The sequence below is a fragment of the Sceloporus undulatus genome, chromosome 6, assembly GCF_019175285.1.
Source record: "Sceloporus undulatus isolate JIND9_A2432 ecotype Alabama chromosome 6, SceUnd_v1.1, whole genome shotgun sequence".
In the NCBI taxonomy this organism is placed as follows: Eukaryota; Metazoa; Chordata; class Lepidosauria; order Squamata; family Phrynosomatidae; genus Sceloporus; species Sceloporus undulatus.
Window position 1 is genome coordinate 83,061,844 of NC_056527.1, and position 24,993 is coordinate 83,086,836.

The window sequence follows — 24,993 nt, forward strand, 5'->3', positions numbered from 1 at the left end:
ATAATCATAATTTTATTCATTAGCCTTCATGGCTCACCATACCAGAAGGCACGACACAAAGTAATACAGCAATTTTGGATGCCCTTTTTTGGTGTAGTAGCTCACTGAAGTTCAAAGATCAAGCTCAAACTATTGTATTCACCAAAATATTTGCTACTTCTGCTACTGATGCCTTGTGAGATCTGGCCCTCAACAGTTCTTGAGCACCCTGGTAATCCATATAACCCATTCTAAAATTCTTGCAGAGGCAATACATTAGTGGAGTTATGTTGTATTCAAACAAAAGAGATGTTCACATGTTCATTTATCTCCACTATTAAGACTCAGATAACTCTCACACCTATTTTTCCTCAAAAACAATGAAGTATGTTTATAGTTCAAATATGCTGAATGGTTCTCTGAGAAGCTAAGTATCATCAAATGAGAACAAAAACTGAGTGCAGAAGAGTCATAAAACAGAAGGGAGGCATTTCATGTAGGTTTGTTCCTAGTATTTCTGCATATAAAAACACACTGTACACAGAGTACTGCTGTCTGGGGTATCATCACATTACACAGATGTAGAACAAGGACAGAAGTGATAAACTCAGAGTAGTGACTGTCTCAACAAATCTAAAATTTGATACCCTCTAAACACTTCCCAAGAAAGGGATAAGGAGGGCTCCTTATCTGTTACTCTATGGTTGCATCCAACTTTAGTCATATTTAGAGCAGGCTCACTGAAATCAATCGTGCTTAAGTTAGTAATGGCTAATATGAGTTCCACTAGTTTCAATGGATCTACTCCAAGTATAGCTAAATGCAGATGCGAGCCATTATTACTCAGATACAGTAATCATATGAGAATTGCTAATCCAGTGTTTATTCTATAAATTCTGTCTTATCATATAAACCATTTTATGGCTGTTTACTGCTTCATTATCATAGAATCATAGAGTTGGAGAGACCTCAAGGGCCATCCAGTCCAACCCGCTGCCATGCAGGAAATCTACATCAAAGCATCCCCAATACTGTACTCTCTAGTGAATTTCTGAAATTAGATCTAATAAAAAAAAGCTGACTGAACCTGCAATTTGTAGCAATCATAGAAGGAACTGCAACCTGTCATGATAATGTTACTGAACACATCCGTCAGTCTTCCACTGGGCTCTGTACTATTCAAATACTGGTTGGTGCCTCTGAAAGTTACTTTAGGCTAAGACAAAACAACGAGAGTAGAAAGACAAACAGTTAACCTACGTCTGAATTGTCTACATGTAAAAACTATTTATTTATTTTTAGAGTTGCAACACCAATAAGTTACAGTGCAGTGAATTTTCAGGAACTGGTCTAATAAAGAAAAATCTGTCCCACGCCGTCCCACAATAATGTACATGAAGAATAGACAGAAAATTACAATTGGTTTTCCTATCACCCAGACTGCACAAACTCTAAGCAAGATTGTGTAGAGTCTGAGAGTATTTCACAAAGTGAATTGTCTTTTTAAAAATCCAACCTTTATTCAAAAACCTATATCCATCCCACAATGCATAGTAATGCCTCTCTAACCAGTGTTTCTCACAAAGAAACTACACTCATCCCTCCCGATTCATGGGGGATCTATTCCAAACACCACCCCACATGAATCAGAAATATTGCAGATATTCAAGCCCCATTGGTTATAATGGTAGTGTGTTCCTGTGCATGGGCGCACACAGCATTTTATCTCTTGCTGCTTGCCATCTGCAAAGGACCAAAACTACAGACCCCAAGTCCGTAAACGGGGAGGGACGAGTGTATAAGAATCCATACACTGAAAAGAGCGGACAGGCAAGTAAAAGTGAAAAACCAATGGTTCAACACAAACAAGTACATCTGGTGATAAAAGTGTATGCTACCAACTTCATTCTCAGTTTCAAAGGTGCTCCAACCTTTGCATATAACTAAGTATAAGACTGGCACTGCAGGGATATGAAATCTACGTAGTTACCACTTCTAATTTTACACCCTCCTTACACCTATTTGCTTGCTTAAGCTTCACAGGCCATGAGGCACAGCTCCCTGTGTCCCATTCTACTCTCTTGTGTTATTGTTGTTGTGTGCCTTCAAGTCGTTTCAGACTCATGGCAACTCTAAGGTGAACTTATCACAGGATTTTCTTGGCAAAATTTGTCCAGAAGGGGGCTTGCCTTTGCCTTTCTCTAAAGCGGAGAGAGAGGGTTTCCACAACAGAACATACATACTTTTTTCCTTTGGCTTCTAAATTTTCAGTTCCCCCTTCCAATTATCCCTTCTCCGAATAGCTGTTTTACCCTGTTCTGTTTCCCATTCACTGGTCACCAACTGCCTGAACAGCCATCGTAATCTCTTTCCTTCTCAAATCTCCTCTCAGTTTGGAGACATAGAAACAGTGTAGAGCTGATGAACTGAAGCTCAGGGGACCCCAGTCCAACTCCCCACTGAGCCATGGTCAGGGTGGCCAGATTTCCTAACCACAAAGAATGACTCTGGAGACCAGGATTCGATTACCATCTCCACCATGAAACCATTGGGTGATTTTAGCAAGTCACACTCTCTCAGCCACAGGGAAAGGCCATGGCAAACCTCCTCTGAACAAAACTTGCCAAGAAAACCCCATGAGAGGTTCCCCTTAGGGTCACCATAATTCAGAAACAACTTGTAGGCACACAATGCACGCACTCTGGTCACCCTCTGCAAATGACAGGAGGAATGAGTCTCCAGGCCAGAGTAACCAGATATCCTAAGCACAAAGGAGGACAAGTCACCACAAAAAACAGGACCTACGAGAAAAATGTAGGGCACTATCAAATAAAACCTTAAAAAACCCTCATATAAATCCTTGCTCCTTAGTCATCCTTAAAATGGAGGGCATTATGGAATTCCTCCTGGACAGATGCCTGAAATGTAAGACATGTCCTGGAAAAGGAGGACATCTGGTCACCCTGGCCATGGTACTAACTGCCTGACCCTTGGCACATTCATTTCCCTGACCTACCTCACAAGACTGCTGTGAGGTAGGTCAAAATGAGGACTAGAACTGCATCCACACTGCTAAAATAATTCAGTTTAACATCACTTTAACTGCCATGGCTCGATGCTAGGGAATCCTGGGAATGGTAGTTCTGTGAGACATTTATCCTTCTCTGTCAGAGAGCTCTGGTGCCACAATGAACTACAATTCCCAAGATTCCCTAGTATTGAGCCAAGGAAGTTAAAGCGGTCTCAAACTGAACTATTTCTGCAGTGTGTTTTGGACCCTAGCTTAAGGTTCAAAAACAACCCTGCAGGGTATACACAGCTCTGTCCCCTAAAAGAAGAGACTAGCAAAGAGAAGAATACCACAACATTGAGCCATGGCAGTTGTTAAAGTGGTTTTATGTTTTATAAAATATAAAAACACATTATATATTTTTAATTTATTCCTATCCTTCCCCTCCCCTTTTCCATGGAACTCAAGGCGTTATACCTTGATATCCTGGGCTGTGTTTGCACTGCCAAAATAATCTGGTTTGACCCAAATTTAACTGCCATGGCTGAATGCTAGGGACTTCTGGGAACTGTAGCTTTGTGAGACATCTTGCCTTCTCTTTCAGAGAGCTCTGGTGCCACAACAAACTACAAATCTCACAGCATTGATCCATGGCAGTTAAAGTGGTTTTATATTTTATATCCTATCCCACCTCCTCCCACCCGCCCACATGAACTCAAGGCGATATACCTCAGCTGCATTCGCACTGGCTAAATAATCCAGTTTATTTCCCAGTGTGTATGCAGCCCAGAAGAGCAAAGTACAGTAGGTCCCTGTTATCCACTGGGTTTTGGTTCCAGGATCCCTTACTGAATAACAAAATCTGTGGATGCTCAAGTCCAATTAAATTCAATAGCACAGCAAAATGGTGTCCCTTGTATAAAATGGCAAAATCATGCTCTTTGGAATTTATAATTTTTGGAGTATTTTCAATCCATGGATGTTTGAATCCATGGATTTAAAAATCTGTGGATAAGGAGGGCTGACTGTATATTATTATTATTATTATTATTATTATTATTATTATTATTATTATTATCAACATTTATTTACACAGCAGAGCGCTTTACATAGTAAGGGTCAAATGAAATAAGAACATTTTTTAAAAATCAATCTGCTGTCTGTGTGTTTTTGTTGAATGATATTGTGTATTGATTTCGTATTACTGTATATTCCATTTTCTAGAATGTATGCCACTGGCAGGTCCATTTTATTTTATTTAAAAATATATTTTTATTAAGCAAATTTCCATTACATACATAGACAATATTAGTGACTACAACAACTACATCTACAAAGGAAAGAAAGATACTGGGAATGATCCAAAGGCCAAACTGACCAAATAGTTTCTGTTTGCTGTTTCTAGTTAATAGTTATTTTATTTTTAGATATTAAAGATAAAGGCAATATAATATAACGAATTTGAATGAGTTTCAGTATGTGTTCTATATATATATATGTCTACTGTCATTGTCTATGTCAAATTTGCAGGTCCATTTTATTTTACTTTATTTTATTCTATATTATGTACAGCGCTGTGTAAACCTACAGCGCTTTATAAATAAAATTTAATAAGCATAAGAAGTTTAAAAATAAAGAATAAAAACCTGCCAAGAAGTGTACAATCTAAAACAGCAACATTACATGATTAAAATGTCTCTTAAAAATAAGACTAACTAGTATAAAAATAGACTGAAGTAAACGTCAGATTAAAACAACCAGTAATTTGGAATGCCTCCCTACACAAGAGTGTCTTCAATTCGGCCTTAAAATTAGCCAAGGAAGTAATACTAAGGGCCCGAACACACAGGCCAAAAATAAAGCTGCTTCGGGTCACTTTGGAGTTAGGCTGTTTAAATGATGCATGTGTCCTAAGAAGAGTCCAGAGGCCACGCCAAATCCACGCTCCAGTCCTCTTCAGATGAATGTGTCATTTAAACAGCATACCTCCAAAGTGACCCAAAGCAGCTTCATTTTGGCCTGTCTGTTCAGGCCCTAAGTCTTACTTGTGTGGGGAGGAGATTCAAGGCATGAGGAGAAGGGGCAAATATCGCCTTGGGTTCCCTGATGGGGAAAGGGCAGGATAGGAGTAAATAAAAATACACTTGTCCCTCCATATTCGCTAGAGTTAGGGGCACAAGACCCCTGTGAATATGGAGAAGCCATAAATAACAAAAACACCATGTTTTGACCTGAGAGGACACCTCTTTAGGAATCTCTAGGTCCTCCAGTGCAACTCTGTGGTCAACATCAGGCACTGACCATAGAACTGCACTGGAGGAGCTACAAAGGCCTAGTAGAATATTCTCTCTAGGCATCTCTAGGTCCTTGGTGCACCTTTTGGCTAAAGTTGACCATAGAGTTGCGCTGGAGGACCTAGATATCCCTAGAGAGAACACATTAATCAGATCCTCATAAACCGAAGTCCAAATCTGGAGGGATGAGTGTACTGCCACTGAGGGAACTCTAACCCAGTGGTTCCCAACCTTTGGCCCTCCATGTGTTTTGGACTCCAACTCCCAGAATCCCTAGCCAGCTTGGCCAGCAGTGGAGAATTCTGGGAGCTGGAGTCCAAAACACCCAGAGAACCAAAGTTTGGGAACCATTGCTCTCCCTTCCTCAGCCAGCTGTATCTGAAGAGAAAGGAAAACCTTCCCCCCCCTCAGGCTACCCCCATTTGCTGCTCCCTTGGTCCCTGCCACCCCCACCTCCCTCACCTCCATCCCTTTCCCTACACAGCTCTAAGGGCGCCTCTCACTCCCTGGCTTCAAGGGAAACCACAACAGAGAGGCCTCCCGCCATGACGGAAGGAAGGGAGCCCAGAGCAGCTCTGGCTCTGAGGGGGCAATGCAAGGGGGAGGAGCCACCAAGGTGGCCGTTATCGCGTTTGACAGGGAGGGGGAGGGGCGGTCCACAAGGAAGGCGATACTCGCCTCCCTCCTCTCAACCTCGCTCACGCCGACACGCGATTGGTCAGCGCGGGTCGCGACGCAGCCAATGAGAGGCGGCGGATTCCCCTCGCACTCCCCCTCCCCTTTTTTTCCAAGTCTCAAAGCATCTATTCACGCACGAAGAACCCCGCTCTCCTCTATTGGTTAAGGATCTTTACTCTGAACCAATCAGAAACGACTACTTCTTTAGGCACTGGGAGGCTCCCGCTTCTGATTGGACGAGAGGCCTCGCACCCAATTGAGAGAGAGAGAGAGAGTGTCGCTCACTCTCCATCTATGAAGAAAGTGGGCGGGGGGAAACACCAGAGAGGACATTGATTGCAGCCAATCAATGTCCTCTATGGTGTTTTTCCCCGCCCACTTTCTTCATAGATGGAGAGTGAATGACACTCACTCACTCACTCACTCTCTGAATTGGGTGCGAGGGCTCTCGTCCAATCAGAAGCCAGCACGGGTTGTTTTTTTCACCCGGAGATAAGACAAAGCGTTCTGAGTGGTTGAGACCCCTTTCCCGCCCGGAAAAAAAGTAGACTGATGATGATGATAATAAAGATGGTGGGCGGGGCTTCACCAGCGCCTCAGAAACAACCCAGTTAGACAGGGCTTTAACTGCCACCACGGCGATGGAATTATGGGATTTGTAGTTTGTTGCGGCGACCTCTCAGGTCACACTCTCTCAGCCTCAGAGAAAGGCAATGGCAGACTTCCTCTGAACAAATCACGACAAGAAAAGTCCCATGATAGAGAACCAATCATGGGGTTTTCTTGGCATGGTTTCCTCAGAAGAGGTTTGCCATTGCCTTCCTCTGAGGCTGAGAGAGTGTGACCTGAGAGGTCGCCATATCTCAAAAATGACTTGAAGGCACACAACAATAATAATATAGAAACAAATGGTTGCAGGTCCCTTCAAAGCATGAAGAAAAGTTAGGACCTCTGACAGCAGGGGAAGAAACAGAAAAGGAGCTATGAGGTGAAGTCAAAAGAGGCGACCATTGCTACATCCACACTGCAGAAATAATCCAGTTTGACACTGCTTTAACTGCTATGGCTCAATGCTATGGAAGTCTGGGAACTGTCGTGTTTGTGAGACACTTAGCCTTCTCTGTCACAGAGCTCTGGTGCCACAATAACACTACAATTCCCAGAATACTATAGCATTGAGCCATGATGACAGTTAAAGCAGTGTCAAACTGGATTATTTCTTCAGTGTGGATGCAGCCCTTCTCTCTTCGCTGGTTTCCTCTGAGGGGACATTTGACCTTTTGGGATCCAGCCAAACCAGGCACATCTCATTTTACCAGAGACACGCTACCATGACAGTTATAATTTTATTAATTCCAAATAATAACTAAATTGGTTTTTGTTTTAAATTACAAATCTATTATTAAACCAGCCTAGTGTCACACTGGGGGCACACTGAAACTGTAGAAATAATGCAGTTCGACACCACTTTAACTGCCATGGCTCCATCCTACATAATCCTGGGATTTGTAGTTTTGTGAGGCACCAACACACTGGTAGAGAACACTGTTGTGTGCCTTCAAGCCATTTCCAATTTATGGCAACTCTAAGGCCATCATAGGGCATTCTTGGCAAATTTCTTCAGAGCGGGTTTGTCATTGCTCTTCTCTGAAGCTGAGAGAGTGTAACCTGCCAAGAGTCGCGCAATGAGTTTCCATGGCCAAGCTGGGATTCGAACCCTTCCAGAGTCATAGTCCAATGCTCAATCCACTACTCCACACTGGCTCTCATAAAGAAACTTGTAAACCTACAAATCCCAGGATTCCATAGAATGGAGTATAGCACTTAAAGTGGTGTCAAACTGCATTATTTCTACAGTGTAGATGCACCCTAGGCCTACAGGAAATCCAGAGTTAATTCCACAGATTAAAAGAGATGCATTAGATTCAACATACGTGGCCCCAATATAGCCCTCCTTATCCACAGATTCAAGCATCCACAGCTTGAAAATATTCTTAAAAAGTATAAATTCCAAATAGCAAACCTTGATTTTCCATTTTAATAATGATAATAAAATTTTATTTATATCCCGCCTCTCCGTCAGGATCGAGGCAGCATACAAAGAGTGAAATACAACAATATAAAGTAAGTCCATTATCCCTCCCACCAATACAATTAAAATTCCCTTACACCAATAAGATAACATCCCATTATTAAAACAATTAAAACATTGTATATAAGGGACATCATTTTCCTATGCCATTATATTAAATGGGACTTGAGCATCAATGGATTTTGTAATCCACGGGGGATCCTGGAACCAAACCCCAGAGGATAACAAGGACCCACTGTATAAGCTATCATTAACTATAATATTAGTAGTCTGAGCATTAGAACGTGAATGGAGACCTGGGTTTAAATCTCCACTTGGCCACAGAAACCCATTTGGTAACCTTGGGCAAGTCACTCTCTCTCAGCCTCAGAGAAAGGGAATGGCAAACTGTCAGAACAAATCTTGACAAGAAAACCTGGTGATAGATTCGCTTTAGGGTTGTTATAGGCTGGACAACAACAACAAACTTTTGAGGCCAGTGCCCACAGTCCAAACGTTTGCCATCTCTCTTAGACGGACTGGAGATGTAATATCCTACCAGCTTTGTAAAACGAATATGACAGTCCAACTCATGCTTAGTTTAAAAGAACAATTTTAATTACTTTGTGGTTCTGTGTAGTAACAATAAACTGAGAGAGTTGTGTGTTTGTACTATGGAGATCTGGTTAAACGCAAAGCACCAAAAATGTTTTTTTTTTCCCAGTGCTAAACTCCGGTCTGGAAATTCTACAATGAATAAAGGTAAATGTATCTGAGGAAGTAGACTACAAAAGCTCCACTAACAACTTGTTACTTTTAGCTAGTCTCAAAGGCACCACAAGATCTCTCTAAATAATAATAATAATTATAATAATAAATGTACTGTATGTAAGGAAGTAAACTGAAGTCTACAAAAGCTCATGCTGCCAACTTCTTTCTTTCAGTTAATCTCAAAGGTGCTACAAAATCTCTCTGCATAATAATAATAACAAATACATCTAAGGAAGTAGACTGAAGTCTAGGAAAGCTCATGCTGCTAACTTCTTTCTTTCACTTAATCTCAAAGGTGCTACAAGATCTCTCTACATAAAGGTAAATGTAGTTAAGCTTCAGGTCATTGTAATTCAACCCCATATCTTCTTCATTTAATAATTGTAAACTATCTCTCTGGGATAATTCCACTAATGCATCACACACACACACACACACACAATGAGAATACTATAACAAACTTACAACATAAAAGCCCAACAGAAGATAATAATATAATTTAGCAAGTCCATCAACCATACTGAAAGCCAGGGCATGAAACAAAAAGTATGTTGAAAGACATTCAAAATTGATGCTCTTTCAACACATTTTGAAGCAGTGTAGCTTCACAATCTAACTGATCTCAAAGGTAAGCCATTCTTCACTTCTGAAGCATCAACACCACACAGGCCTTTTGCAGAGCAAACAGAAAGGTTGCATCTGCACTTCAGAAATAATCCATTTTGACACCACTTTAACTGCCATGGCGCAATGCTATGGAATTCTGGGAACTGCAGTTTGTTGTGGCACAATCGCCTAAAAAAACCTGATCACGCAGGGTAAAGGGGAAAAAACCCTTTCATAATGAGAACTAGGGGTCTTTTGAAATCGCTTTCCAAACTGGGGCAAGAGCAAATCACGAAGCGATTCATCCTGCCAGTGAAAATGACCCCAATGACTCTTAAAATGGAAAGTATAGGGTGGTGAGGACTTCAAATTAAACTCAGCCCCATCCCATGTTTTCTCATATCCTGTTCCTTTGCTGGTATAACTGTCTGAGCTTCCTTCTCATGGTATGTGTCCAAAGAGGTCTCTCATTCCAGTGGTGTGTTCCAGTCATTTAGTGACATGTAGTAGGAGTTATTCCCTTTTTGAGCAGCTTTGGGCCTGAACAGACAGGCCAAAATAAAGCTGCTTCAGGTCACTATGGAGGTATGCTGTTTAAATGACACACGCATCTTAATAGGCCAGAAGCCCCTTATGACTGGAGCGTGGCTTTGGCATGGCTTCCGGCCTCTTAGGATGCATGCATAATTTAAACAGCATATCTCCAAAGTGACCCAAAGCAGCTTTATTTTGGCCTGTCTGTTTGGGCCCTTTGTTAAAATATGTATTTACTTATTTTTATTTTAAAGATTATCAGGTTTCCTTTCAGTATATATTATATACTGATGCTATTTTTATGCATATGTGTTAATTAATATCCTTTCTGAATCTAGGGGAAATTAATTAAAATGTGTAGAAATACGGTATGTAAGTTGTGAATCTAAATGGACAGCAGATGGTGCTGGAAGTATAGATAAAACTCATACTTTAGTCTAGATTTGTGTCCAAGCTCTTTTTTTTTTCAAAGTCTAGGCTCTTGTTGTGACTGTCTGTGTTCTCTTTCTTTGATTTTGTGACAGTACCAAGCATCGGACAATTCCCAAAGGCAAGTTCTGTATGAAGTACAAGCCATGCAGCAGAAGTAGATGTGCTTACATGCATGTATACACAAACACACACAAGCCAGCCTTGGCTAGCTGCCCAACATCTACCCACTGCTCCCCACTCAGCAATAAACAATGTTTTTGCAAAGGGATAAGCAATAACACTTCCCCACACAAATATCTCTCTGTGTGTGCACATCCATTTACAGATTGTGCCTGAGAAAAGGTCACTAGTTTTACGCAGCTCAACAAGTTCATAGCCAAGGCATGTCAGGTTTACCAGTCCAAGCTCAGGGCTTTGCCCCATGGTCTCTCTGCCCATCTGCCTGGACTTGAAATCTGCTTCAGAACTTTGGGCAGCTCATTCTGACCAACTGAGCCTTAGACATGTTCCAAAGGTTGACTGTCCCTCATGTTAAGTTGCAGGTTTTCATGACTGGCATACATAGTTTTTTTTTTTGGGGGGGGGGGGGATTGGGCTACGTGGCCATGTTATAGAAGAATGTGTTCTTGACGTTTCGCCAGCATCTGTGGCTGGCATCTTCATCTTCTCTGAAGATGCCAGTCACAGATGCTAGCAGATGCCACAGATGCTGGCGAAATGTCAGGAACAAACTCTTCTAGAACATGGCCACATAGCCCGAAAAACCCACAAAAAAACTATGTCCCTCATGTTGTGTGCATGTTTATTTGCTAACAGTTATTTCTAGATTTCCTAGTTTTCAAGAAGTTATGTATTAAAACAATTCAAACAAAAAAGAAAATGGAGTAGCACTAAGAAAAACAGAAAGCCATGCTTCATACCATCCCAAAGAATGAAATATGCCAAAGTTTTTATAATTACCTCCAAAATATATCCAAGGAAGAACACAGCTGGGCTTCCCAGACAAACATATTCCATAGTTCCAGGGCCGCAAGAGGATTGCAGGTAGGGAGTGTTATCTCCTCAGAGAATGGACCCTGAAGTAAGGCATCAGTCACAGATTGTAAAGTTTGGTGTGTGCAATTGTATGAGTGAAGGCATTTCTTGAGACAAGTGTTGGTCAGACTATTTGTCAGACTGTTGGCCAGCCAAGTTTAGGGTGCATATACACTGTAGAAATAATGCAGTTGGATATTGCTTTAAGTATGGTAGCTCTATCCTATGGAATTCTGGGACTTGTAGTTTTGCAAGGTATTATCTGGCAAAGAGTGCTGGAGCTTCACAAAACTACAAAACCCAGGATTTAAAAAGGTGTTGCCATGGTAGTTAAAATGGTATCAAAGTGCATTATTTCTACCATGTAGATGCACCCCCACACACAATGCACTTTTTTTCATCCTAGTGCATGAATATTAATATAAGGAAGAAAACTATAATTAATAACAACGCCTGCAACTCTGGAAGTACATTTGACAAATTGTAAAGAAACCAGTGAAGGATTCTAACCAGTAGGAAAAAGGTAGATGTAGCCCATATAAAAAAGGAGACTAAACTTACCTGGTAGTAAGTCCCATTGAGTTCAGTGAGGCCCTTTGCTGAGTAAATCTAGCTATGATCAGTTTTTTAAGCCATGGGGGAGGGATGTGCTTACATTTTCCAAATAATTTTGGTCAGCACATGGCTCACTTCCAGCTATTGAGGATGGGATGGGGCTGGAGGCAAACTTAGGGATGGGGTAGGGGTAAGTTTACTGATATCCAAATTGTACAAGAGCAATTTGGCAATAATTGCTGTCAGCTGGATGTAAGCACATGACAAGCCAAGTCAATTTGCCATAGGGTAAAAGTGAAAAATAGATTATCTGTTACTGTTTTTACTAGCAACTTAATAACAAAGTGTGAGTGTCTGGAGGCAGGTTTTGTGTATTGTATGTTTTATGTTATTGCACTACCTGCTCCTTGCATAATTTCTGTTAGTGCTAATAATTATTGGGAGGTATTTTGTATTAAGTGGTGAAACAAGTGGGTCATACTACTTCCTAGAAGGAGTCTTCTTTCTAAAGTCTCCTGCAAGCCAGCTGTGTGCTCCCCAGGATAACTGAAGGTGTTAAGGACAAGATTTGGAAAAGTTTATTTTTGATTACAACTACCAGAATTTCCTAGTTACTGCTAGTCTCCAGAAATAATTTTTCCATGCTCAGGCTCAGAGTTCAAGCAAGGTATTTAACTGCTACTACAACTCTCCATTTCTTTCTTTCTCAAGTGAAATACAACAAGGTACCAAGTATGTTTGATCTTGAATCATCTTGGTTTTGTGAAGGAAAATAATGTTGTTGTTGTTGTTGCTATCCAAACCTTGAATTCCCCCCAGCATTACATCTTGCTTCTCAGTGGTCACATTTTAACTCAATTTCTGTCAGAACATACCACCTAAGTTCACTATAAGAGAGAATGATGGTGAAAGACAATTTAAGGTAATGGGAGGGAAAAAAGAGGCACCATTGCAGCGTCTCCAAATATACTGTTGTTTTTCCCCCTGCAGCAATGCCTGGCAATATATGACTTGAATATGTGGGGAAAAGCAATGGGTGTTGGGTGCAGAAGTAAACTTCTCCCCTTTGGTGTATGTTTAGTCACTGAAAACTAATTCTCAAACTAAACATAATACTGGAATGCTTTTCATGTTCTTGTTTATCCTTTAAAGCTGCTGCTACAAAGTCATTTCCGACCTATGATGACCATAAAGCAAACCTATCATGGGGTTTTGTTGGCAAGACCCATTCAGAAGAGGTTTACCATTGCCTTCCGATGAGGCTGAGAGCATGTGACTTGCCCAAGGGAGCTTTAAGAAAAATGAAAATAGAGGTATGCTGAAACCAAGCTCTGATTAGAAGATACTACTGAAAACTGGAGTAAAAGAATTTGATGCTGAGGACGATAGAGACATTAAACATTTAATGTTTTTAATTGCTTCAGAAGAGCTTCAAGAGCTCATCTGTGAATTGCATTAATTCATGACCTAGGCTGCATCTATATTACCTAAATAATGCAGTTTGACACCACTTTAACTTCCAAGACTCAATGCTATGGAATCCTGGAGCTTGTAGTTTGTTGTGGCACCAGAGTTCTCTGATAGAGAAGTTTAAATATTCCACAAAACTACAAATTCCAGAATGCCATAGCATTGAGTCATGGCAGTTAAACCAGTGTCAAACTGCATTATTTCTGCAGTGCAGATGCAGCCTTAGACTCAGTACTGATTTTGTTCTGGCCAAATGCCTTTTTTTAATATATGTGTTCCAGCCTTTTCCCATTCCCTTCAACACCTGAGATTATTGTAGTGGTAATGATGGTGATGATGATAACAATGATGGTGATTTATGTTTGTATCTCTTGCCATTATAGACATGGGAGTTTTGTAAGAATGGCTGGAGCTAGATTGCAAATCCTTCCAGCCTTTAGTCATCTTGTAAGCTTTTATTGATATTGGGGGGGTGAAGGGGGGGAACATAGCACACATGTCTTTGGATTCAGCCTTCAGATGTGCAATTTTTAACCAGCTGCTACATCTTTTAGCATTTTAAATCATTATTTAACTCTGGAATGAAGGTGGGTTCAGCTTTATTTCATTCGTTTTGTAACCTGGTGCTGTTTCCTGTTTTGGTAATAGGCCAAGAATTGCCTCTTTCAGGGAAATGTAGCCTGATGTAATATTGTATGCTGAGAGGAGATGTGTGCATCTGCATGTGTCAATATGTGTTGGCTAGAATCAGAGGAATTTCTAATTTTTTTCTTTAACATGTGTGGACCCCATTGTGCCTTACTGCCAACTACTCTTGAGTTTGAACTGGAGCATGCAAAATACAAATATGCTATTTGATAAACACACATTCAACCCACTTAGGCATTTAGAATCACTCACGTATTTTTCTTGATTGTGTGGCCATAATTTCCATCATATGAAAAGTCTCGTTCTTAAACCTACGTGTCCTAGGTATCTCTTCTGCATACAGTAGAGATGCAATGTGGACAGAGCCAGAAATTTTATGTTAATACACCAGAATTTGAGGAAGTGAGTAGAAATAGTGTGGAATAGCCTTGAGCGAGTCATGTCCTAGTATCTTTATTTGTATTAAGAATTGATATGAACCAGCATTGTGTCATGATTTGAGTGTTGGGACTAGAACTCTGGGAGATGAGAGTTCAGATCCCTGTTCAGCCATGGAAAGTCATTTGATGACCCTGAGCAAGTCACACTCTCCCAGCCTAAGATGAAGGCAATGACAAACTCCATCTAGATAAACCTTGCTAAGAAAACTATGATAGGGTCACAATAAGTCAGAATTATTTGAGGGCATAGCACAACAACGAAAACACTAATGCAATAAATTCACATTTTATCAATTTTTTTAAAGAAGTGCTTGGTGTTTGTCAGATATCCCATTACTTTTGCATTAATTTTCTCTATCATCAAAAGGTGGGTTCAGCTTTATTTCATATTGAACCAAAAGCTAGCTGCACACTTTTTATTACTTCTAAAATTTACTTCTAATTTATTTAGAATGCTTCCTTCTATGTTACTTCAAGTAAATTAGCCAGAACTTTACTTTTCTCCCTCTTCCTTGTGGGCCAAGACTCCACAGACCCTGCCTATGAATTTTTCATGTCAATACAAATGAGTAAAATCCTAATTCATCAGGGAAGGCACTGTTCTGCCTTCTATGCGTTAAAACCTTTACAGTGTAGGAGAAAAAGAAGATCCAAAGAGTTATGTGTAGATCTGCTTCAGCGTGCAAAGTCTGTTTGGCTCAAAGAATGGAAATTTCAGAGCAAATCCACAATAAAGAAGCCAAGTCTAGAGTATGGTCTCCTTCTCTTTTTGTTCAGTTTTGGCTTTCCGTGGCCAGATCTTAAATCAGACATCACTGAATGCAAGGCCCACCCTCCAACTCATTGTTAAGGTAATTTTTCAGGGTAGATTATATGTTTAGCATTTAACTAGTGAGCTTTGCAGGGGAGTCTCTGTGTATCTGTGGGTCTGTCTCTCTACTGGATTAGCTTCAGGAGAGGCAGAAAAACAAGAAGGCCCCAGAAAGGGGAACAAAGGATCCTCCACTCAGCCCAGAGGCCAATGCTCTGTCTCCAATTACCTAGGCTGAGCAACAAGTAGCAGAGAGGAGGTGTGTCTGTGAGGAGACTACCATTTGATATGTTGTGTGTGTGGCTGCATGCGCACGCATATATCTGCAGTGGAGCTCACTTGGATTTCCAAGATTCCTACCTGCCCCCCCCCCCGCTGAGAAAGAAAGGGAAGATAAAAGATCGGTGTTTCAATATAGATTAATTATAGTTTTCCAAGGGCACTACTGTGTATGTCTTTTATTATTTCATATCTTTTCCTTAATATTAATTTTTAAAATTCTTCTGGATTTAACCGCAGGAACTTGGATTGACTCCTGTCAGCGGAATGAGACATACTGTAGTATGGAAATGGGCTGTGTGTCTTGTGTTGCTAAAACAGTAGTGCCAGATTTATACACAAGCTGTATAAAGTAGAGTTTAGAACTTAAGGGGGAACCTCTGAATAAATAAATCAACAACAAACATTTTTCTAAAGTTCTAGCAGCTCACACAGGAGTTGTCAACACAGGCCAAAAGGCCCATGTTCCCACCCATCCCCTGTCATCCTATTTGGACGATGGAGGCCAAAACTCGGGGGCCAGGATCAGGCCCAATCCTGGCAAACTGGACAGGGATCCAGTGGATCTGGCCCAATCCCTGGGTAAACAACCTTTACTCCAGGTCAGTTTAACCCATTGGTTTGCTGCAGAGTTTCCTGGGGACAACATAGGACGTCCTGGCTATTTAAACAGCCCCCTACACTCCTTACTTTGTCACACCATTGCTCCTACTCTGAACCCCCACCCCATCACTGTGTCTGATACAGAAACAGGGTGCTTGGCCAGGTGGGTGCAGCCAGGTGCCACGTTTCCACATCAGTCATGGCAAAGGGGGGGGGCCTCAGTATGAGCAATGGTGCAAAAAGGTAAAGAGCATGCACTGGTAGCAGGTCATAGAGCAGTGCAGGGATGGGTGTGTAAACACCCACCCATCCCTGTGCTGACCCAGGGACTTAATTGGTGAGCATGGGCCAGAATAGCATGGACCCATGCTATCCTGTCCCATCTGCTCAGCCCCCATAGTTGTGTTAATGTTATGGGATCACTTAAACTTGATGCGGTGTGGGGGCCTGAACATGTCTTAAACTGTCCCTCCATAGAAGATAGCAAAATGGACAGTGCAACCCACACAGCAACTCATATCCTTTGACCTTTCACCCTTAGTATTCCATTTCTATATTTTTGAGGATGAAAAAGTGCAGCACATCTTGTACAAATTGCTATACTGTATTTCTGTAGTTGGCTTGTACAGAAATCTCATTTTCTTGTCTCTTACACTGTTCCCTTGCTTTTCTTTCTTCATTGCCTAAACCTTTCCTTTCTTCTGTAGAATGAAGAATGAAAGTCACAGTGAGGAAATGTCAGCATTACAAATGGAAAATTACATCAGGACTGCATGAAAAATTGTATGAATGTACATGAGAGTTTTCACAATAAAAGTCTAATTAATAAGATAACGGATAACAATTAATGGATAACAATTATTATATACTATGATGGCCATCCCAGTCATGGATCTCTATCCTACTTACAGTATGCAAGGGCCAGGTGCAGATTCTCACATCTCACTCAGCTGGTATATTATCTAGACATAGCAATTCTACAGCCCAACAGGTGAAGGATAAAACTTTTATCTTGTCATTTGAGTTGTGCAAGAGATATCCTTTCTATAGCAAGGAAACCTTCTACAAGGAAGTATTTCAGGCTGAAGTAGTGGCTTTACAATCTGATTATTTCTTTTTCACCAAAAATTATTTCATCATTTCACGTCATGAACACTTGAGTTACCTACCTTTTTTCCATACCACACTTTGGATAAAGACAAGGTCCTGCATTCCTTAGATGTACTAAGGTGTCTCACTTTTTCTGCTTCCTTTTCTGAAGATTCTGGGGCATTTAAAAAAAAAACAACTCAATTTTTTTCCATGGTTTTGGAAAAGATTGTATTTTTTATTTTTTTACTGTATGTCTTAAAGCCAGGATTGGGACTGGAGGAAATGGGTGGTTGTGAAGGGAGAGCATGTCAGGAGGTCAGGTTGCAGCTATGGCAGCCAGGAAGAATTAGCACAATTGTTTTCTTTTTACTCCAGACATATAAGAAACTTTGACTATCTGAATATTTGCTAGCTTTTAACTTGACTTTCAATATTATTTGGCAGTTGAGTTTGCAGGAATGGCAGATGACCTTTTGAGTAAGGTGGGAAAGGCGGGTTATATATAAAGTAATAGAATAGAACAAAATAGAATAGAAGAGATCTTGGTTGTTATGTTTGCAGTATGCCTGCTCCTGAAGAGACTGAATCATGCATCCCCAAAAAAGTCTGGCTTGATCCCAACTGCAAACGTCAGTTCTTGTAAAACTTTGCACACACTGATGCAATTCCAGGCCATTTTGTTTTGTAATATCATATTTTATTGTTGGCTATGTGCATCATACTACTTAGTACTCCAAGAGCTTTGCATGTCCAAACTGCATCTGTTTTTTCTCTTCCTGTAATGTTTGAGCAAGTTGTTTTTTACACATTGGGGGCAGGCTTAGCGATATGTATGCATGCATGCATGTATGTGTGTTTAAATAAATCATACCAGATCTGTGCATATATTGTTATTAATGCACAAAAAAAAAGATTCCCAGTGCTACTTTGCTAAATGTAGGAAGGCAAGAGAACCCATTTGCAAGGTGAAATAACTGAATTAGACTCTTCACTCTCCTCTCTTCTTAAACCCCAATGCCATTTCCCCCTTAACAAGCCAAGTTGGTAGGGGGGAAACAGCCTGTGACCTCTCTAATTGAGTCTAATCATGTGGCATGCAGTCTTCTTCTCTTTCTACTACCTGCTACCTTTCCTAACATTGGCCTGTTACAGACTGCCAAAATAAAGCTGCTTTGGGTCTCTTTGGAGGTATGCTGTTTAAATGATGCATGCATTCTAAGAATCCGGAAGCTGCACCAAAGCTGCACTCCAGTGCTTAGGAATGGAGTGTGGCTTTGGCGCAACCTCCGGACTCTTAGGACCCATGCATCCTTTAAATAGCATACCTCCAAAGAGACCCAAAGCAGCTTTATTTTGGCAGTCTGTAACAGGCCCTTATTATCTTTTCCAATGAGTTGTGCCTCTCATGATGTGACCAAAGTATGACAGCCTCAGTTTAATCATCTTGGCTTCCAGGGAGATTTCAGACTTGATCTTTTCAAGAACCTATTTGTTTGTTTGTTTTTTGGTTGTCCATGGCACCCTCAGCACTCTTCTCTAGCATCACATCTCAAATGAATTGGTTTTCTTTCTGTCAGCTTCACTGTCCACCTCTCACATCCATACTTGGTGATGGGGAATGTAATGGTGATGGGGAATATAATGGCTTGGACAATTCTAACTTTAGTCTCAATTGTATATCTTTGTTCTTTAAGATCTTGCCCAGTTCTTTCATTGCTGCCCTTCCCATTCCTAGTCTTCTTTTTATCTCTTGACTCAAGTCTCTGTTCTGACCAATATTTGATCCAAGATAAACAATTCTTTTATTTTGATTTCCTCATTGTCTGGGTTGAATTGTTTGGTAGGTCCTCCGTGGTAATAATTTTTGTTTTCTTAATGTTCAGCAGCAATCCTGCCTTTGCACTTTCCTCCTTGACCCTCCTTAGTAATTGTCCCAAGTCTGCTATGTTTTCTGCTAGTAATATGGTGTCATCCTCATATTATTATTATTATTATTATTAACCTTTATTTATGAAGCGCTGTAAATTCTTACGTTGTTGATATTCCTTCCTCCTATCTTCACTCCTCCTCCTTTAAAATCTAATCCTGCTCTTCGTATGATATTTTCTGCATACAAGTTGAACAAGTAGGGTGATAAAATGCATCCTTGCCTTACTCCCTTTCCAACTGGGAACAATTCTGTTTCTCCAATATTCTTGTCTATCAAATGTAGTGGAATTCCCATATCTTTGAGAGCATTCCATAGCTTTTCATGATTGATGCAGTCAAAGGCTTTGCTATAGTTATAAAGCACATGCTGATTTTCTTTTGGAATTCTCTGATGCGTTCCATTAGCCATTGTATGTTTTCAGTGTGATCCCTAGTAGCGCTACCTTTCCTGAACCTTGCCTGCACCTCTGGGATTTCTCTTTCCATATATAATTGGAGTCTATGTTGCAGAACTTTAAGCATGATTTTGCTTGTGTGGGAAATTAATACTATGGTCCTATAGTTGCTGCGGTGTCTTGTATCTCCTTTTTTGTGGATGGGGATGTATATTGACCATTTCCAGTCTGTTGGCCAGTGCTTTGCTTTCCATATTTGTCAACATACTTTAGTTAACTCTGGAGTTTATTCTATATGTATGAATTGTAGCAGTTCATTTGGAATATCATCTATTCCAGGTGATTTACTCTTCCTAAATTCTCTTATTGCACCTTCCAGCTTGCTTTCTAGAATCTGAGGTTCATGTTCGTATGATTCTTCATTTCCTGAATCATTCATTTTTTCATCTCTTTCATATAGCTTCTGTGTATTGCATCCAATGTCTTTTAGGGTTATGCAAAGAAATTAGGAGAAGGAACTAGAAAATTTATATATATAAAAAAAGACATTGGAAAAGGGATTAAAATCTGTCGAAGAAAGATCACTGAGGGCCCAAACAGACAGGCCAAAATAAAGCTGATTCAGGCCACTTTGGAAGTATGCTGCTTAAATTATGCATGCGTCCTAAGAGGCCAGAAGCCATACCAAAGCCACGCTCCAGTTCTAAAGACTAAAATGTGAAGGGTCTGGAAACCCTGCCCTATGAGGAACGACTTAGGGAGCTGGGGATGTTTAGCCTGGAGAAGAAGGAGTTACAAGGTGATATGATAGTCCTGTTTAACTATTTGAAGGGATGTCATATTGAGGATGGAGCAAGCTTATTTTCTGCTATTCCAAGAACAGGACACAGAACAACGGATACAAGCTACAGGAAAAAAGATTCCGCCTCAACATTAGAAGCACCCTCCTGACAGTACAAGCTGTTTGACAGTGGAACACATTCCCTAGGAGAGTGGTGGAGTCCCCTTCTTTGGAGGTCTTTAAACAGAGGCTGGATGGCCATCTGTCAGGGGTGGTTTGACTGTGAGTTCCTGCATGGCAGGGGTTTGGGCTGGATGGTCCTTGCGGTGTCTTCCAACTTCTGTGATTCTATGTTCTATTCTATGATTCTTTACCCATGGATTCAAGCATCTATGGCTTGAAAATATTTTTTTAATTTTTTAAAATATATACATTTCAAAAAACAAACCTTGATTTTGCTATTTTATATAAAGAATGCTTGAGCATCCACAGGTTTTGGTATCCATGGGAGGTCTGAGAACCAAACCCAGTGGATAACAAGGGCCCACTATGTATCATACTTTTATGTAATATCTAATAGAAATGAATCTAAACTATATTAACCCCAAGATTCCAAGCACCTTTTTTTCAATATAGGTCAAATGAATATAGTACAAGGGGATTGCTTGAGGGGTTTGGTAATCAGCTAAGCAAACAAATTACTTACTCTCACTCCATTTAATTTCAAGATTCACATTCCCCCCTTCTTTTCTATATTCTTTCCTTTTCCCATAAACTTAACTGTATTTCTGCTCCACAACCTCAACTATCTGAACTGGAGTTCAGAAATTTCTGTTTCCCTCTCACTTCACTTTTCTTACCTTCCCAAAGAAAGTGGGAAGATTAGTCTGCCTGATGGAAAGATGTGTGATACATTTTTGTTGTTTTTGTGTGCCTTCAAGTTGTTTATGACTTATGGTGACCCTAAGGTTGAACCTATTACAGGGTTTTCTGAGGTTGAGAGTTTGTCACTTGCCAAAGTCCAGTGGGTCCAGTTCTAATATTCCTCCTGAGGCAACAGGTTTTGCTGTTTTACTGAATGTGACAGAGGGAGAGGCACCAACCCTAATGAATCATAATGGATTCTCACTAAGGCATATTTTTAACTGCAGTATTAACTGGGGGGATCTAGGATCAGACAGGATCTGATGCCTTTAGGGTATTCAGGCCAGGCTGTGCTTATATACTGGTTTATGTGTTTGGCAGCTATGGTCCTTTGCAAAGGCTTTTATGGTGAATTAATCCTTCTTGCTTGCTTCCCTACAGTGATGCCCTAATAATCCTGCACAGCTATGTAGGGCTTAAGTGCCATAAACTTCAGTGGAACCATGCATAAAGAATGCTGCCTTAACCACTTTTTTTCGTGGCCTGCATTTGTAGCAAGTTACAACAAAGGGTGGTCTGTGATAGGCAGGAGGAGGTGGGCAGGTAAAAGTAAAGAAGGAAAAGTGGGATAGGGGAGCCAGTAATTCTTGCTTCTCCTCTGCCAGTACCCCCATTCAGATGCCCCATGGCCTCCTTTGATTCCTTTTGCCTACACCAAGAGAAGGGACTTGCACTTGATATATGAAGTGTTTTTGAACGGAATGCTTGGAAATCCCCACAAAGGCTTCTGTGTCCCGGCTGGGTTATGCCTTCTCCTTCTCCTCCTCCTCCTCCTTGACTCACACTCTACTGGGCTTTACATTGGCTTGCTCTTTTTTCTTTTAAAAAATGTTGGTTCAGTCTGAGCAGTCGTCTACAGAAGTGCAGGAGGGACAGGCAAACAGAGAAATGGAAAAGATGCCCAGCTGCAAACAGGCAGACATGCCAAATGTGAGGCTGGGCATGGGAACAAATGGCCACTAACTGTACACTTGCCACTTAGAAAGCTTCAAGCCTATTTTTTGTAAGTTCTAAAGATGAGGGTGAGCCATGTGTTAGGATTGTGTGACATAACTGTAGTAGTGGCACTAACAGATGATGATCAAAATGGTGATTGGAATGCCTCTGACCACATTCATAAGTCAGTCTGGATGTTAGCTTTGGGGCCTGTTTTTTGCTTTTGAACAGATAAGGTCTTCTTGAAAGGTGGAGTGGCAGATGAACACAAAAAGCTCTGCTCCCCACATCTTAGTGTTCACCTTCTTCTCTAGATTTTAGTAGATTCAGCACAAAGGTCTTTGGGAGTGTATTACAGAAAAGAGGGGCTTGAAGCTGCTTCTTCTGAGAGCGGGCTGAGACCCAGCTGACCACACTGCCCACTCCCAGGGCAGCCTGCATGTGCATGCCACAACCACATGGTGCAGCATCAAGGCACGATGCTTGGTAATTGTTTTTAAAACCTCCCAGTACCATCTATGTGCACTGTCGCAGGAACACACCATTAGCAACTGCCTGCTACCTAATGCCATCGCATTTGGTGGCCTCCTCCTTTGATCGTGCACACAGTCTCACCTGTGGCCCTCCACTGGGCATCAGAGCAGTGGCAATGCACAATCATGCTTCCTCTACATGCCCCCTTCACTCCCCCTTCATCCCATGCCCTATTTTGGACTGTCTGGTTTGTGTATGTTGTACCTATAGCCATTGGAGATGTCACACTTTCCCTTTTATAGAATCATAGAGTTGGAAGAGACCACAACGGCCATCCAATCACAATCCCCCACCAGGCAGGAAATCACAAAGCATTCCCAACAGATTAAAGACTTCTAAGGAAGGACTGTTTAAAGACTTCTAAGGAAGGAGACTCCACCACACTCAGAGGAAGAGTGTGAAACAGCCCTTACTGTCAGGAAGTTCCTCCTAAAGTCGAGGTGGAATCTCTTTTTTCCTGTAGCTTGCATCCATTGCTCCAGGTCCTGTTCTGTGGAGCAGCAGAAAACAAGCTTTCTCCCTCCTCAATATGACATCCCTTCAAATATTTAAACAGGGCCATTGGCGCATTGCAGCGTCACAATGGCGCCACATAAAGAACCCGATTTTTAAGGGTTCTTTTTGCTCCACGGGGAAGCCCTGTGGTCTGGAGGCTGCAGCTTCCCCGCAGAGCAAACTAGGGTGGTGGGAGACTGCCCGTTTTGGGCGGTCTGTATCCCACCAGAGTCACTTATCCTGGGATGAAAAGAATCCATCTAGATCTCTTTCCTTTCTTTCTCCCCCTCAAGTTACTTCAGCCTCTTATTCATTTTTCTTCGGACATGCAAATATGTTCAGAATTCAGAAGTTATTATCCCAGGATCTCTAATTACATAAATACGCCTTTGGTTTGATCTTTTGGGTCACTGTACTCTAGTGTCTGTATATCTCTCTGAGTGGCCTCCCCTGGTTTTACACACTCCTCCTCCTCAATATTTATGCTTCAAGTGATAAGAGCATATGCAGGAATGTATCCTCTTTGTACTTTTGGAGCAAACAGCTTGTAAAAATGCCATATCCTCCCTGCCCTTGGCAGGCCTTCTGTGCCCCATGGGAAAACAAACTGATCTATCCTTTTTGACTCATAATGGTGAGAGAAGGATGGGAGGAATGCCCAGAAATAACTAGGAGCAAAGATCGGACATAAGTTCAAACATAGGTTTTCCCAGCCTGCTGACCCCAAAACTTGCCTCAAGTTCACAGGGGTTCATTGCCTAAAAGTGGCTCCTTGTTCCAAGATATCTTCTCCAAGACTAAGATTCCTGGCTTGCTAGACTGAACTTGGGGAACAGCCCTGAAGACCCACCACAGTGAGCAGATGTGTCTAGTGTCCATTGTTTCACATCTAAGCTGGAGTTTATCACAACGGGAGGTGGGGGCAATTAGAAGTCTAAACGGTGATAATCCTGCAATAGCGCTATTGGTTGTCACATGACGTCATGTTCAAAGTGATATTATCTTGTGAACAACCTGTTATTTTGACACAATTGCGCTAATGGTTTTCACACAACGTCATGGTGAAACATGATTAAAGTGCCTTTAGCCCATGAATAACCAGGCAAGAAACAGCAGCAAATCATTCACGAGATTTTCCCGTGAATTACTTTTTGATGTTTTTTGCCTGGTTATTCCCTGGATATTCACAGGCTCTTGTGTTAATCTCATAATGGCTCTTGTGTTAATCTCATTTTAATAGTGTTTTAATGTCAATTGCACAATTTTCTTGGGTGAATCACTGTTTAAAGTCCCAATTTCCCTCCTTGTGATAAACTATGTAGTTCTGATCCCAGAGATCTGCATGGGAATTGCACTTCCTAACCCAACGTTTATACACAAGCTACTGATGCTTGGTCAGTGTCAAGGTCCGAGATATTTTGTTGCCTGAGAGCAAACAAAACAGCCCCCACCCCATTTCATTTACAAATACAGTTTGAGTTAGCAATTGAATTGTTCTTTAAAACTAGTGATTAGACAATGTCTTCCACAGATGCTAAAGGGAAAAGGCTGTCTCAGGTAGCATAGGACAGGCTGACTCAGGGGCTGTGCAACTGCCCCTTTTACAGCCAGATCGGGGCCATGACAACCACACACCGCGGCCCTGATCTGGCCTTTGCAGGTCGCAATAAAGGACCTGCATAAAGCAGCTC

The 24,993-nt window shown here is 41.2% G+C and overlaps 1 protein-coding gene across 5 annotated transcripts in view; it reads right to left on the reverse strand.

Moving 5' to 3' along the window:
• MEIOC (meiosis specific with coiled-coil domain) overlaps positions 1–24,993 on the reverse strand; it is a 111,320-nt gene that overhangs the window by 18,220 nt on the left and 68,107 nt on the right. The window contains exons 2-4 of one of the 5 annotated variants that reach the window (XM_042472981.1): positions 17,386–17,480; positions 11,336–11,451; positions 1,067–1,195 (exon numbers count right to left, since the gene is read on the reverse strand). In XM_042472981.1, the coding sequence (XP_042328915.1) occupies positions 1,067–1,195; positions 11,336–11,392 (186 nt within the window). In that variant the 5' untranslated portion in view covers positions 11,393–11,451; positions 17,386–17,480. Of the gene's footprint in view, positions 1–1,066; positions 1,196–5,745; positions 5,896–5,961; positions 6,082–11,335; positions 11,452–17,385; positions 17,566–24,993 lie in introns of those variants that run through there. The other 4 variants (XM_042472984.1, XM_042472986.1, XM_042472985.1 and 1 more) reach the window with 4 other exon arrangements.